General features: G+C 42.6%; 2 protein-coding genes across 3 annotated transcripts in view; both read left to right on the top strand.

The window, feature by feature from the left end:
• pcsk6 (proprotein convertase subtilisin/kexin type 6) overlaps positions 1 to 16,805 on the top strand; it is a 91,388-nt gene that overhangs the window by 60,135 nt on the left and 14,448 nt on the right. For both annotated transcript variants that reach the window (XM_080730489.1, XM_080730488.1), the window contains 5 exons: positions 731 to 833; positions 4,932 to 5,128; positions 7,035 to 7,122; positions 10,368 to 10,471; positions 13,662 to 13,791. In XM_080730489.1, the coding sequence (XP_080586615.1) occupies positions 731 to 833; positions 4,932 to 5,128; positions 7,035 to 7,122; positions 10,368 to 10,471; positions 13,662 to 13,791 (622 nt within the window). The remainder of the gene's footprint in view (positions 1 to 730; positions 834 to 4,931; positions 5,129 to 7,034; positions 7,123 to 10,367; positions 10,472 to 13,661; positions 13,792 to 16,805) is intronic.
• On the top strand, positions 15,860 to 16,579 carry LOC308287992 (proteasome subunit beta type-1-like; the record flags this gene model as incomplete). Its single annotated transcript, XM_080729342.1, has 1 exon — positions 15,860 to 16,579. The coding sequence occupies one exon, from the start codon at positions 15,860 to 15,862 to the stop codon at positions 16,577 to 16,579; it is 720 nt and encodes a 239-aa protein (XP_080585468.1).

The following is a 16,805-nucleotide window of genomic DNA, read 5'->3' as shown; positions in this document are numbered from 1 at the left end:
AAACGCAAGGTCAGCGCGGCGCGCAGATATCCTCCACTGACATGAAACCGCCGCCTTCCCATTGAAATGCATTGGCGGAACGCGGATTCCACTCTCATAGATATTTTGGTGTATGTGCACCCTTACAAGTAAAAGTCAGGAATTAAAAATGTACTTGAGTAAACGTATGAAAGTGTTGGCATCAAAATGTACTTAACGTTCCAAAAGTAAAAGTACAAAATGTTTGAAAATGGCAGATCTACAAGCTCCCAACACATTGCGATGCGACTCGTTGTGTGTTTGTAGATCGACTATTTTCAAATAGCCACGGTATAAAACAGGGCTAAAGTTGTTTACCGGTATGTGTGTTTTATAATATTATAATTCATATCTGCAAAGTAACTAGTAACTGACGTTTTCAAATAAATGTAGTGGAGTAAAAGTACAATATTAAAGGTATTGGACATAGGAAATACCCCAGTATTAAGTAAAAGTGCCTCAAAATTGTACTTAATTTAAGTACAGTACTTGAGTAAATATACTTGGTTACAGACCACTGTATGATGATGTTGAATGATGATGACAACAATGATGACGACAATGATGGTAGCGATGATGATGATGATAATGATGATTGATTACAAAGTGGATAACAGTGATGATGGTAACATGATAATGACGAGGATGACGACAATGAGGATAATGATGATGATGATGATATAGTATTATGTGAAATGTGTCTGTCATGCAGGGCCGTGCCACACTGAGTGTGGGGACCAGGGCTGTGACGGACCAGATGCTGACCACTGTCTCAACTGTATTCACTTCAGCCTGGGCAGTTTGAAGAGTGGCAGGTAAAGGATGGAACTTGGTCGAGGAGGGAGAGGTCTCATGTCATCAATTTTGAGCTATTTTTTAATACCTCAAAAGTACTCTTACTGGAGTATTTCACATTTTCTGTACTTTTACTTCTACTTCACTACATCTCAGAGGCATGTATTGTACTTTTACTCCACTACAATTATTTGAAAACTTGAGTTACTAGTTACTTTGTAGATTTTGATTTATTATAATGTATTACATAACACATTACCCACTTCTGCCCTATATACATTTCAGCCATTTGAAAATGGCTGATCTACAGGCTCACAATGCATCGCGATACAACACATTGTGAGCTTGTAGAACTGCTATTTTTTAAATGATTCTTATACATTTGAGAACTTGGGATGGGATATTACTCATATTGAGTACCTTCTACTTACCAGTAAGACTCCCTAATCGGGAGATAAGCGACCGTCAGGTGACATGTATACACAAAGAGGGCTGTAAGTGGCATTGGTTCCTGAGTGTAGGGGGACGTGTAGACATAGTGTGTACCGATTTGTGTGATTTTAGGGCAAAATCTGTAGGAGCAGTGTCCAAAAATGTGTTTTGCAAGAATCGGCCTCATGGTGGCGCTAGAAGAGGGGCATGTGAGAAATGAGGGGTGGGGTGTCCGCGTTGCCTTGGCGGACGAATAGGTACCGGCCCCGGCTCTCCCGGACGCTCCTAGCCGGAGTTACGGCATTTTATGTGAGCTGCAGTGGAGGGGGTCCTCCACTGGGGGCGCCACCACTTTTGCATCCGTTCTGGAGCACCAGGAGTCGGTGGTCCCCGGGAATTCCCCGTGAGCAGCCCCGTTGGGGTGGTCATTTGGTCATTTTTGCACATTTGGACATTTTTTACATCTGGGGGTCCCCCAGGGACCTGGGGGTCCCTGGAGCTCCGGGGGTCCTTGGAGGTTGTAGTTTGGCAGGCAAGGAACGTGTGTGCAAAATTTGGCATGGATCGGGGCAACGGTTGCGGAGATATGAGCAGGGCAAGAGTGTGACGTGTGAGGTGCAGACAATTGTACAAGTCCCTCTGATCCGAGTCCAAGTCGAGTCACAAGTCATTTGGTCCAAGTCTCAAGCAAGTCTCAAGTTGTTCTGTTGTGGGCAAGTCAAGTCGAGTCGAGTCACAAGGTTATGTCAAGTCAAGTCGAGTCGAGTCACAAGGTTGTCATTTCAAGTCGCGTCGAGTCGAGTCGCGTCGAGTCGAGTCACAAGGTTGTCAAGTCAAGTCAAGTCACAAGGTTGTCAAGTTGAGTAAATGATACCTCTGTGACCATAACTATTAGGTAATTAACATTCAGTAGGAAAAAAAACAGTAGCCTAACACCAAGCCTACCCTCTGACCATAATCTATCATGGCAGAGGTTATCAAACTTTTAAATTCCGAGGTCTCTCTCCCCTAGAACCAAATGGATTTGGTTGTACACTGTCAGTACAGACCTGTAAGGGTCAATTTAGACCCCTGGTATATCCTCTGAAAAAAGAAAAGAAAAAAAAAATAGACTACAAAACTGCTACAGGCCTATTGCTTTAAAAACAAAAACAAACAAGACACAATAATCTTAACGTGCATGCTTTGTTTTGTACTACTAGTACTGTATTTTAAAGTCATTTCTCATCAGGCACAAATTTAGCTGCCTACTCCACGACACGTGCATCATTTGTTTTGCTGGCATGGGGTCCCATTCATGACCGCAAGTAACCCCAAGTTACACCAAATTTCGTAACCCGTCGTAAACTATAGAATGACTACGCAACCACCACAGGCTGGCAACACATTTCTGGTCGGTCACATTTGTCTGTGTAACATTACGGGCCATGTTGCGCGGATGCATGCCTCTTCAGGCTCCTGACGCTCCAGCGAAAAGCTCCCAAGAATAACAGTGGAGTGGAAAACTTGTCGGAGGCTAAATGAAAAGGAATAAAGCTTTTGCGTGGGAGTTATTTAGTGAAGTTCTTAACCCTGCTGACGACTGGATGTATGTTATGAAAAGTGAGAAAGTGTTGGAAGGAGGCTTGCTACCATGAATGGATATATTATTTATGCAGTCACAGATCAACGTTCGTGACAGTGGTGAGTGACATTGTTGTCTTATTAATGTTCAAAACACGATCGACCGACAGTATATCACCAACACACACATGCACACGCGCGCACACACACACACACACACACTTAGTTCTAATGTTATCTTCTTATGTTTGGTTTCACTTGTCTTCATGCGCAGTCTTCAATTGGTGGATAAAGTTTGACTCTGTTTACCATCGGAGTGGAAGTTTTTATATGCAAACTGCACTACTTTTGGAACTGCAGTGGAGGGCTCGGGGGCAGCAGTAGCCATTCGTGCTGTGTGTGTCTGGTGCCCAGTCTGATCATAGTGTTTGTCTGCTTCCGTGCTTGTGCTCTTGCTTACATGCCTGTCTCCAATCAATCAAATCAATCAATCAATAAAAGTGTGAACCTAGCGTGGCGTTCAGTGGCGTAGCGGCAAGTCGTCCGAGTCAGCGTGTCTCAAGTCGAGTCGAGTCGGGAGTCATTGTCTTCCAAGTCAAGTCGAGTCTCAAGTTTTTGTCCTTATGTCCGATCAAGTCGCAAGTCGTCAAAAATATGACTTGAGTCCGAGTCAAGTCGAGTCATCATGACTTGAGTCCAATTGTCTGGTGAGGTGTGACAGACAGACTGACGGACTGACGGACTCACTCACAGTTTGTGCAGGTTTTGATAGTAAGTGCGACCTATGGTCGCAACAAACCATTTAGGCCTAAGTCCGATTAAAAAAAAGCCTTAAAAACCTACGGTATGTCCGATTTGAAAATTACCCCCTGTTTTTCTGGAAAACTATTACTCACTGTAGCAGCTAGAAACAAAATTCCAAAACTAGTTGATAGCTTACACCTTTGGCTTTCATAGAACATCTTTCGAAAAAACTTCAAATACATATTTTTTAAAACGTTGCTACATACTGCACATGTACTGTAATACACAAAAATGTGTTCCCGGCCTGAGGGATAAAAGCACAAAAATGTGTTCCCGTCCATAATGGGTAGTACATTTTGATGCCAATTTTGTACTTTTTACTCAAATACATTTTGAGTGCCAGACTTTTACTTGTAACTGAGTATTTTCTAAATTGCAGTATTGATACTTAACTATTGAAAAATAGCAGATACAAGCTCACAGCGCGGCACCGAGTGCCGCGCTGCGAGCTTGTAGATCTGCTATTTTTGAAAAAGTCATGAAAATATGTGCAAATCTTATATGAATATATGTATTTTTAAAGCGAACGTTTGTGACTCAAATTTTGCTTCTGGGTGGTCCCTGGAACTAAATATTTTGAGATGCGGGTCCGTGGCCAAATAAATATCAGTTTGGGGGGCCTTCACATGAAAAGGTTTGAGAACCACTGACATAATAGTCTCTCAAGAACAGACTAACTGAGCTCCAGTTAAGTGAAAAGGACCTTTTCTTTGACGATGGCTGGCCAGATTGCTGACATAGAAACATAGGTTTTTCAAAAAACCTTAGAAGGATTCAAAAGACACTTATAGAATCGGGTCAAAATTCAGATTTTCACGATAAAAAAAAAAAATCAAACCTCGGTTCGAAGTGGAGCGGTGAATCTGAGCAGCTATACCCTGTGTGTGTTGCTAAATGCCTAAACTGTAAACTGTAAACTGTGCCTGTGAGTGAGTGGTGAGTGTGCCTGGCCTGCACAAAACAGCGCCCCTCCTTTAACTAGTGTGTTGTGTGTGGCCACTCAAGGTATTGCCAGGCTACGGACACGGCCAGCCACCCAGCCACCCACCCACCCACCCACCCACGGACATACCCACGGACATACCTGTCTATTGGGAGCGCTTTCACCGCTCCAAAAATAGCAGATCTACAAGCTCGCAGCGCGGCACTCGGTGCCGCGCTGGGAGCTTGTATATCTGCTATTTTTCAATAGTTAAAGCATAAAATAATGATACACAATACTGTGTACCCGTTGAATGTGTTCAAAGTAAATGTGTACTTTTCCCACCGCTGATCATGAAGTGTGTCCCTCCATGTACATGGGTTGTGTCTGAATGTAGGACCTGTGTGAGCCACTGTCCACTGGGGTACCATGAGGACTCAGGGGCTCGTCGATGCAGACGCTGCCACAGAGGCTGTGAGAGGTGCGTGGGCCGCTCAGACACAGAGTGTCTGTCCTGCAGGAGAGGACTCTACTTCAACGCTCTCAATTCCACCTGCGTCGACGCCTGCCCTGCCGGATACTTTGCCGATGACAGTACGTCGCATAATTTCACAATGGATTGAATAAGGCTGTAGCCTCGCGTAGCCAGGCTTACTCATCTGCGAAGAGAAAAGCCTGGTGACAATATCAGGCAGAGACCGTTCAACTTCCGCCATGAGAATTTCGCCGGAAGACTACAACGCATGACGTAACTTCCGTTAAACACAGCACTTGCGCTAGAACCAACCGGAAATCATATTGTGGCCAGGGTGATAAGGCTGTGATTACATTTACATTTATTTGTGTGTGATTGGAAAAAAGACTTGCACAGGCACAAATGTAATTGCGTGAGTTTGGTAAAAAGGGCCATACCAGTGGTCTGTATGTCGCCATATAATTGACATTAGTGCTGACCATTTTCCAAAGCACAAAGTGGTTTGTTTGATTTTAGAGAAAGCAATTGGATTCCATTCATTTCATTACGCAAATACAGATCTGGTGTTGGTGTACCATCACACGCACGCACGCACACACGCACGCACGCACGCATGCACACACGTACACACACACGCACACGCACGCGCACGCACACACACACACACACACACACACACACACACACACACACACACACACACACACACACACACACACACACACACACACACACTCTCACACACACACACACACACACACACACACACACACACACACACACACACACACACACACACACACAGGGATCTAAATAATAACTGCTTCGGACGTTCCCGTTCGCCCCAATTTTGCCCCAAGCGCGCTGCCAATACGGCTTGTTCTTTTTACCTTGTCTGATGACTGTAAGCTGATGAGGGGTCGCGCCGCCGTGTACAGTAAAAATATCTCCCGTAACGCTGCTCTCAAAAATCCACCGCACGTTAGCAATAATGGAGTCCCAAATCACTTCCTGGCTGTTTTCTGTGGATCTGATCTAGAAAATGCATTTCTATGCTCTGAATGGATGGCAAGCGGAGCGGCCCAATTCACATTATGCATAAGGCTGCCCTCTGCCGCCACTTTGGCTAAAGTACACATATGAGCGTCCATTGTAAAACGAATTAGTTTGGAAATAATCAATAGATAATTTTCTATAACATCGCAAAGGTAAGCTGCTTTTTGCTGGCACCAGCTCCAATAAATAAATAATAAATCTGGCAGTAGAACTGTTAATGTCCAGCTTGTCCTGCAAATAAGACAGATGTTTGGAGGATCATGCTGTTTCTTTTTTTTTTATATATATCTGTGTAATTATCCAAGCTCAGCAGGATTAGTTCTGAGCTCCTTGACATTCAGTGTGTGATCAGGACTGGGTCTGCTTCTTGTCAGTTTGCATTTCTGGCTTCGGGCCAGTGTTGTTTTTGACAGCAAATTTTGATTTAGTTTTAGTCATAGTCTTTTGAATAAAATGTAATTTAGTTTTAGTCATAATTTAGTCACCTGAAAAGTTTTAGTTTTAGTCTAATTTTAGTCGACTAAATATCAAAAGATATTTCGGCGACTAAATCTAGTTGATTTAGTCAATTGAAATGTATTTTGGCAGGCCTTGAGGACATTGTAATGGCTGATTTTACACTTGCTGCGACGCGTTGTGAGCTATTTTCAGCACGCAACACCTGAGACCAACCAAACATAAAATGACTCTCTTCTCCACTATGGTCCCTCCCTAACGTTTTAGTCTAGTTTTTATTTTGTTGACGAAATTGACAATATATTTAGTCTTAGTTTTAGTCATCACAGCTTAGTTTTTATTTCGTTTTTATTTAGTTTTCGTCAGTGACAAAAATGCAGTCGACAAACATTTTTCGTCATAGTTTTAGTCGACGAAATCAACACTGCTTCGGGCCTCTGGTCATCACTGGCATTTGAATCCATGACATGTTTTCAATCACTTTTCAAAATCCCCCCCTTGTGTCTAATCCAGTGCAAAGACAGTGTCTGAAGTGCCATGACGCCTGCATGGAATGCCTGAAGGATGCAGACAGGTGCACAGCATGCAACAATGGCTACAGGTAGGAGGAGTGAGATTTGTTTCGCGGGGAAGGGGAGATTGTGCATGCCTCTGCTTTTGATATCCACCACAGGTCATTCTATTTTATAGTCTGTTTTCCCTGCTTCTGGTCAGATTGAATAGATACCATTTCTGACATGTTTGCTAGGGGTGGTGTCAGGTAATCTGGGCCACTTTTTGATAACTGGCCTTGAAAACTAAGAAAAAGCAATGCATGCCACTGAATTGTGTTTGCCAGACCCATGAAATGGGTAGGCCTACATAAGCAAATGTCGGTCTGTCTGTCCGGGTTTTCTATATAAAGGGTATATATGATGATGACATGATGATGACATGCCTACAAAAGGCATGATGTCATAAATGATGATGACAGACAGGGGGTCTGGCACAACCAGGTTGACCTGGTCTAGTTTTTGCCAGACCCATGAAATGGGTAGGCCTACATAAGCAAATGTCGGTCCGGGTTTTCTATATAAAGGGTATATATGATGATGACATGATGATGACATGCCTACAAAAGGCATGATGTCATAAATGATGATGACAGACAGGGGGTCTGGCACAACCAGGTTGACCTGGTCTAGTTATGATTAATAAGGACTGTTTTCAACATGTTTGAGTTACATTTATGTAATACGATGAAATAGTTTTGGCCCTACAGCTTTTGAAACATTTTCTAGATTAGCAGTTTTCAGGTAATTTGGGACACTTTATCAGCTAAAATGGGCCACTTTAGGGTTGAGACAATTAGCTCTGAGCTCTTAAAGGTTTAACAGCCAATGGCTGCACATGTTTCTTGCCACAAATGTACTTGACATCAGACAATTGATTTGATTGGTGTATGGTTGTTATGGCAGGGGGTGTAATAATTCTGAGGACTGACATTCCTTCTGTCTGACCAAAAGATGTGTTCTCTCAGCACTTGAGTATGGAAGGTCAATTCTGCCTGGCTATGAAATGTGCTGCTCAACGCTCTGTGCCCAAGAGCAGCGACACTACCCTGACCAAATAATAACTAATGTGTTCCATTCTTATCGACTGAGAATGGAAGGCCCATTGCTATAAGCCCAAGCCCTAGCCAGAATACTGACGCCTGATACAAGAAACATTCTCCTTGCGTTCATAACACCTTATAACTTGTCGTCTTGCTGTCTGGGTCTGCCACTTGCCTACAGGGGAATAGCTAGTGTACTTGACCTTGCTGTATGAGCCTGCTGCTGCATAGCTACCGTACAGTACACTGACTGAGGGTGGACTAAACTCACAAGACATATTATCATACTAATTTACTTCCATTACATTCATAACAACAGCATACAGTCATATATTAATATAACCGAAGTAAGATGAATATTGAATATATAATCACTATATCAATAATCGATAGCTCAATAATCGATACATCCAGAGATGGGCAGTATTTGAAATACATGTATTTGAAACACGTATTTGAAATACTTTTTTTAATTTTGTCATTTGTATTTGGCTGGGATGGAAAAATTTGACATAATTTGTATCAAAATACTTTCAGGTCTAGTATTTTCTGTATTTGAAATACAAAATACATTTTCTATTTAATTTAAGTCTCAAATGCACACATTTTAAACATTCAAGGGTTTAGACTGTAGGGGGAAAGACACATTTTATTTCGATCTAATTTGCTGGTGGTTCATGTGTGTGTGTGATACAACCATAGCACTGATTTGCTTCAAATGTACGACCACACGCATGTCAGCATTATCGTATACCCTCCAAAAAAATCTAGAACACACCACTGACAACAATGGACATATTATGTTCATTATGGTAAATTATTATGACCTGCTTCATACATGCATTCATGCCTTTTAATGTTTGATATGATAATTTCTCTGCCAGTCCTTTATAATAGATGGATGGATGGATGTCATTAATTGATTTGGAATTATATTTCAGAATCTGATTATACTAATATACCCAGACCTCCCTGGCATGGAAGTATCTTTGTGAGAAGAAGAATATATAGGAGGCAGGCTGGCAAGTTGAAGTGTTTGTTCGCATCATTATTATTATTATTATTATTTTTTGAGCATCTGGCTCATAAGAGCAATATTCTAAACTAGACAGACATTCATTCAACCCAGGATTGAGGACGAGGACGAGAGGACTGTGTAAAACCTACAAGTGGCTTGAGAAGATGGAAAATGGGCAAAATCCACTCAAAACAAATGGATGGAGAAGGACAAAGCAGCCACTCAAATTCAGAAATAGCTACAAATGAAAAACAGCTGAATTACTTCCTGTTCTGTTCCTTTGTACCCTGCAAATATATATATATATATATATATATATATATATACATATATATATTTTTTTAAAGATTTGTTTTGGGGCCTTTTATGCCTTTTATGCCTTTATTGGATAGGACAGTAGACTGACAGGAAATGGGGGGAGAGATGGGGAACGACAGACACGCAGCGAAGGTCGTCCGGATCGGGATACCAATTTTATCAGGAGAGAGTACTCACACGGCACACTAAACAAGTGAATTAGAAAGTGATGACTCAAAGAAATGAGCAGACATAATTGAAACTGGAACACTAGCTGAAGGTGATAAATGGGTACCCTGATTCTCTGAGCTGGAGAGACACTCTAGTCCGGGGGTCAGCAACCCGTGGCTCTAGAGCCGCATGCGGCTCTTTAGCGCCACCCTAGTGGCTCCCTGGAGCCTTTTAAAAAATGTATGAAAAAAAAAAAGATGGGGGGAAAAAATGTATTTTTTGTTTTAACAATTTTTTTATTGTCACTGTCGGGCAGAAACCTTGTATCTCCAAGTTTAAAATTTGTTTCAAAAGTAAAGTCCTGCTTCATCATACAAGACGCACAAAAGTAGTGAAAACAGCAGATCTACAAGCACACAACGTGCTTGTAGATCGGCTGTTTTCACTAGTTTAGTTCATTTTTTAAATGATAAATACAAAACGAAGTTTTGGACATACAAGGTTTCCACCCGACAACAACGATTTATAAGGCTTTTATAATCTTTTGCGGCTCCAGACAGATTTGTTTTTGGGGTTTTTTGGTCCAATATGGCTCTTTCATCATTTTGGGTTGCCGACCCCTGTCTAGTCTATAGCAATGATTACTATCAGACTATAATGATTAAACAACAGTTAGGCTGCATCAGTTGCATATTGCTTTATGCCACCCTTGTTTGAGACCAACACCATGGTTTGGCTGAGTGTGTTTTTTTTTGTATGCGTCCAGTCTGGCAGGGATGACCTGTGTTCCGGAATGTTTAAACGGAACCTTTTTCCACCTGGAAGAGATGACGTGCAGCCCGTGCCATTCCTCCTGTTGGACGTGTACAGGTCAGTGTGCCTGTTGATTCTCTGGATCTGCTGTAAACGGTACTGCAATAAATCTCTGCAATTCACCAGCCGTTTTTGAAGCGGTGAAAACCGCTTCCAATGAGTGGCTTTGTGTGTCCCACGCCCATATATGGTCATTTCAGTCCAGAATGAACAGGTTTTTTCAAAAACACAATGTGTGTTTAATGTCCATATATGGTCATCTCAGTCCAGAATGAACAGGCTCTTTCAAAAACACAATGTATGTCACCTCGTGTCCATATATGGTCACTCCAGTCCAGAATGAACATGTTTTTTCTGTCCCGTACGTCCAGAATATCAGTCCAGAATGAATAGACTTTTTCAAAAAGCAAAATGTGTGTCCCATGTCCATATATGGCCATTTCAGTTCAGAATGAATAGGATTTATCTGTCCTGTACGTCCAGAATATGTGTGTAGTGTCCCTCCCGGTCTGATGAATGGATACTTTGAGGATTGGTCAAGCTTCACATGATAATTTGGCCCTCCATTCTTTATATATTCATTCAGAATATATAAAGAATGTAGAATTCAGAATATATATAAAGAATGAATAGATCACAGAGTCCATAACTGTATAGATGTATAGATCACAGAATTCATAACTCTAGAACACATAGAATAAAAGTTCACCGCTTCACTTCGAACCGAGGTTTGATTTTCTTTAAGCAATATGTCTTTCTATTGAATTGTTCTACTAGTTTAGTCTGAGAAACAACAGCTTTCAGTTTGCTAATTTGCTGGCCTACAAAACATACTGTATGTCCATAAGATTGTTTTTATGAAATTGAAAATAATGTTTGTATACTGGGAAACTTCCTTCATGAATGTGTTTAGTTTATTTCACCAAAGCGTGAGGTTTGAAACCATGTCGCTTACACTCTTACAGTTTGTCTGTCTGTCCACTTTGGAAAACTACTACATTATTTTTCCATTTCAGATACACTAGAGGCAACTCTATATAGACATGTTTTTGACCTACTACTATAGGGATATGTTTTCATTGCGACCGAAGGTCGCATTATACCCTGAAAAACCTTGTCGCTTGTCTGACTGTCCGTACAGGAAGTGATGTCAGTGTGATGTCAATGAGTCACAGTGATGTGGTACAGAATGACTCATGTATGGGCATAAAAAGGATGTCACGTGACATCACTTCCTGTACTGACAGTCAGACAAGCTACAAGATTTCTCGTATGGCCCATATATGGAGATCCACAGGCATCAAACCAAGGCCCTAACTCACCAAGGCCCTGCTTGGCATTACTAATTAACGTACGTTTTTTTTATGCCCATCTCCATGTATGGGCATAACATATATTGTATGTATATGGATACATATTATTATTATTAAAATAATTATCCATATATGGTCATTCCCAGAAAAAGAAAAAAACCTTTTATGCCCCATACATGGAGATTTCTGATGTCATAAATCCCAGGCCGAAAATGAGAATGTTAGGATACCCCCTTATGCCCATATATGGAGATCCACAGGCATCAAACCAAGGCCCTAACTCACCAAGGCCCTGCTTGACATTACGTTTTATGCCCATATATGGAGATTCCTATATTGACAATATTAAGGACATTATTTTGGATATTATGTTATCAATATTAAGGACATATATGGGCGGCGTGTTCCTCCCTCCGCGTCATCACACTCTAGGTGGGGTTGGCGATAGGGCCTTTCTGTGTGGAGTTTGCATGTTCTCCCCGTGTCTCCTAGGGTTGATACCCTCACAAAAAACATGAACAAACTCCCCCCAGAATGACAACAACTAGAATCGTCAGAGAAACGCTGTGGTTGGCCAGATGGCCAAGAATTGGCGCGACCTCGCCCTTTAGGGCGAGGTCGCATGTCACCCTGAGGTCGCAAGTCACCCTGAGGTGTCTTACTAGTGTATTCTCAGGCACTTGTTTATGTTTCTAGAGTTATTTTCGATACAGTTTGTAGTACTTATGGTTCACATTTATCATGTTTTACATTACACATGTCACGTTTCTGAGCTGAGCTGTAGTTGTTTTCAACTTGGGTTGATCCTATTATATGTCTTCCTAGTGTTAGGAAGAATCTACCTGATATTGACATCTCATAGCAACCTCCTGTTGAGTTATAACTGTTAAAACTGTTTGTAGACTCATCAGCAGTTTATAGTCAGTCTATAAAATGTTGAAACACTATAGAATGTTAAAACTTATAGACTGATACAAATTAAACATATCTTCCTAGTATAATCATATGTTGTAGGGGGGGGAAATCACTGCACAATGTCCAGTTAGGGAATCATTACAACTGTGATGACGTGGGTTTATATCCATTATGATCAGGCAAGGTTGTTGTTTTGTGATTTAATTCTAGGCTGACATTTAGGTGTCTAGAGACCAGCTTTGGATTTGGCCAAAATTATGCACAGATCGCCCTGAGGGGGCTCTAGGGGAGAGCTATAGGAATAAGTTGACTTTGCCTGGAACTATGGTGTCAAAAGCTATTGAAGGGCTAAACGGGAACACCTCTGTCCGTTATTATTACTGAGTGATTGATATTTGACCGAGGCAGAGAAGACGAGGAGGGAGAGAGAGACAGAGAGAGAAAGAGAGAGAGAGAGAGAGAGAGAGAGAGAGAGAGAAAGAAAGAAGGAGAAATGGGCTGTTATTCTTAAAGTTTTGAATTTCAAGGAGCCTCCGTTTGATATGTATTACTGTAGGCCAGGGTTCCCCAATTAGTTTTCCCCAAGGGCCAAATCATGTCTAGGGTACCAAGCCGAGGGCCACAGCATTGCAGGGGGCGACTGTGGCGTTCCCGCTACTCCAGGGACAGTTCAGATATCGTCGTTGTCGGGTGAAAATCTTGTATGTCCAAAACCGTTCGTTTTGCATTTATCATTTTAAAAAATGTTTTAAATCTGTAGATCTGCTGTTTTCACTACTTTTGTGCGACGGCCTTGTATGATGAAGCAGGGCTTTACTTTGCGAAAGAACATAAAAATTTGGAGATACAAGGTTTCCACCCGACAACGACGATATACTAGCGTTGTTGCTGCTCTTATACCACCATTATTACTGGGGTTGGTGGGGGCCAGACAGTAGCCCCCCGCGGGCCGCAAATGGCCCGCGGGGGCCGCCTATTTGGGAACCCTGACATACTGTATTATGTCCATCTCCTCCCAGGGCCAGGGAAGGAAGAGTGCATCCAGTGTGCCAGAGGCTATCTGCAGCAGGACTGGTGGTGTGTGCAAACATGCTCTGGGGGGTACTACGCCGGAGAGTCACCAGGGATGCCCCAGCGAATGTGTCGCCGGTGAGTTACTCTTGCTCTCTGCATTGGCATTCAAATGGAATTTATTGAACCAGCAGTATCATATACCCACAATGCATTGCACAACACAGCCAGAGTGATCAGAGCCAACCTAAATGTAGGTACAATATGACCAGGGGCATAGTTCCGCCGATTTAAAACGAATCCAATACGGAACTAAAACTTCCTATGTTTGGCCGCTAGTTGCGCTGTTTTCCCCCCGCGAGGTACCAAAAAGAATGTGTCTACATTGGACCCCATTCGCTTTCCCCTTTGATTAATAAACGTTGTCATACATACTTTATGGTTCCTGTCGCTAGTGAAAAACTCCCTTTCAATCACCATGATATGCGTTTTGTGCAAATATGGTCCCATTTATGTTAAAATTGATGATAAAGTTGCGGGGGCCGACTAAACTGATACCAGCCGGCTGTGTTCTTCTTTGTGTGCTTTATTTCGGGAGGCTCCGACCACATTCTCCCATGTATCCCTGCGGTTGCATGTGACCGTTGGCCGCCAATAGCATTCCTTATGATTCCTGGGGTACCATTCAAACAATGATGGCGACACCCATACAAGGGACCAAAAAAACATCATTTTCACAGCATAGAGACCAATGGCTTCGCTTCGTCCATATTTGTTTTACAGTCTATGAATATGACCCCAGAATAACCAACGGTTAGCCATTGCTTGACCTACTGTAGTGTATTGTATGTATTGTATGTCTTGATGAATTGAGTACAAAGGACTTCGATGTAAACAAGTACCCCAGTTAAAAATAAATAAATAGCTTAGCTTTAACCCGTACTGCCGTACGGGTTCCAAAAACGTGCTAATAAAGCAGGGGTATTCAACTAAATTGTTCAGGGGGCCACATTGTCAGAAACCCAAGGGGCCTAAAAGGGTGGGGTGGATGGTTAAATTGGATTATGTAGGGGCCTTTATAAGCTGTGTTCATGATAATACTTCAGACATGCAGACCACAATAGCTTAGTTTAGTACAATCCTCTCTTGTTGAAGCAATAAGCCACAAGAGGCGAGTGGTTACCTGGTATTTTACACCGGCTGAGAGGCATCTCCAACCATCTCAGCCGGTGGCCACAAGCCTCGCGTGGCTTATTGCTTTTCTAAAATGGTTACAATATGGCAACATGAAAAGTCATAGACATGTACCAATTAAAACTGTTCTATGTCACTAATAATTCACTATAAGGTCTGCTCTGCAAGAAAGTAGTCCCCAGCTACAAGAAAGTATAGTTCCCGGCCAGGCTGCAGAAACAACACACCTGTTACTTGCAATCAAGTTCTCTAGTCTAGCTTCACAACACTGTGGAAAGAAATAACGCACCTGGGTTTGATATAAACTGATTAAAGGTGTGGGTTATAGTCTCACACCTCACACCTTTGCTTCAGACACCCGGCTTAGTCTCACATACCACAGCAATTAAAGGGAAACCAGCCAATCAGAATCAGGGAATGGAACTAGCCGTTTTAGAATAGATGTATTTTAACACAAATTTTGAGCGGTGCTAACCGCTCCTATGACTGGCTTTGTGTGTAGGTCCCTATGTATGAGTGTCCGTATGAGTGTCTGTATAGCATAGAACTCCATGTACAGTATTGGATATAACTAACGTCACAGACAGAACGGCCCATACAAGGAGATATGCACGTGTGTTGTGTTTTATTCCCACACTAGATGGGGTCTAATAATGGTGTGGCGTCCATGTGAATCCAGAGGCGTCAATTGGGTATGGCAAGGTATGGCAGCTGCCATACCTTGGCTACAGGGGGAAAAAATGTAAATGTACTTCTTAAAATAAATTCAGCATGCCTGTTGCTAACTTCGCGCGCGTGCAAGACAACAGTCATGTTGCCATACCGTAGCTTTTGCTGAACTGACGCCACGTGTGAATCTCTGATGTAATACAATGTCAGTACTATGAAATCGGTCACCTCCATATTTAGGCACGATTTGATCCTGATACAACTGCCACGTCAGCATGATGCGAAATAATTCTAGTGCTGGGGTTATAAAAGGAGCAGACAGTTATAATAGTGCTTAGTGTCGATGATAGCTATGAGTTTCACACAGTTCGGAGATAGTGGAGAAATGGAAGGCTACCCAGGTCCAGTACAACGTCACTTTGATCCATATACTTACAATGGAGGTACGGTGCTTGCTGTTGCCGGAGAGGACTTTTCCATCGTTGCTTCAGACACCCGGCTTAGCGAAAGCTATAAGATTCACAGTCGTGACTCTCCAAAGTCCTACAAGTTAACCCCCTCTACTGTCCTTGCCTCCACCGGGTTCCACGGCGACTGCCTGACTCTGGTCAAGGTCATCGAAGCCCGCCTGAAGTTGTACAAGCACTCGAACAACAAGACGATGACCAGCGGAGCCATAGCAGCCATGCTGTCCACCATCCTGTATGGCAGGAGGTTCTTCCCCTACTACGTGTACAACATCATCGCAGGCCTGGACGAGGAGGGCAAGGGAGCCATCTACAGCTTTGACCCCGTGGGCTCCTACCAGCGAGACGCCTACAGGGCCGCGGGATCGGGCAGTGCTATGCTACAGCCACTGCTGGACAACCAGATTGGCTTTAAGAACCAGAACCAGGAGGGAGTGCAGCATGTTCCTCTGACCCTGGACAAGGCACTCCAGTTGGTCAAAGACGTGTTCATTTCAGCCGCAGAGAGAGACTGCTACACTGGAGATGCTCTTAGGATCTCTATCGTCACCAAGGACGGCATCAAGGAGGACACGGTCCCACTGAGGAAGGACTGAGGAAAGACAATTTATTTTCTAAACTATTTTACTGCCAGATGTAGGCTAAGCTAGGTTAATCATCTGCTCTCCTCTTGCCAGCAAATCTAAGTGTTTTCACGTACCTTTAAAATTTCATAAAATATTATCCATCCATTATTTTGTTGTTAAAAGACCGACACAGCTCTCCTAGCGTCGGGAAAAAAATCTGCCGGACGCTATTATCCAGTGCAGCAATGGAGGCAGT

Source organism: Nannobrachium achirus, assembly GCF_963921795.1.
Source record: "Nannobrachium achirus genome assembly, chromosome: 7".
Lineage (NCBI taxonomy): Eukaryota > Metazoa > Chordata > Actinopteri > Myctophiformes > Myctophidae > Nannobrachium > Nannobrachium achirus.
The sequence above is the reverse complement of the archived record's forward strand: the minus strand, read 5'-3'. Positions and strand labels throughout refer to the sequence as shown.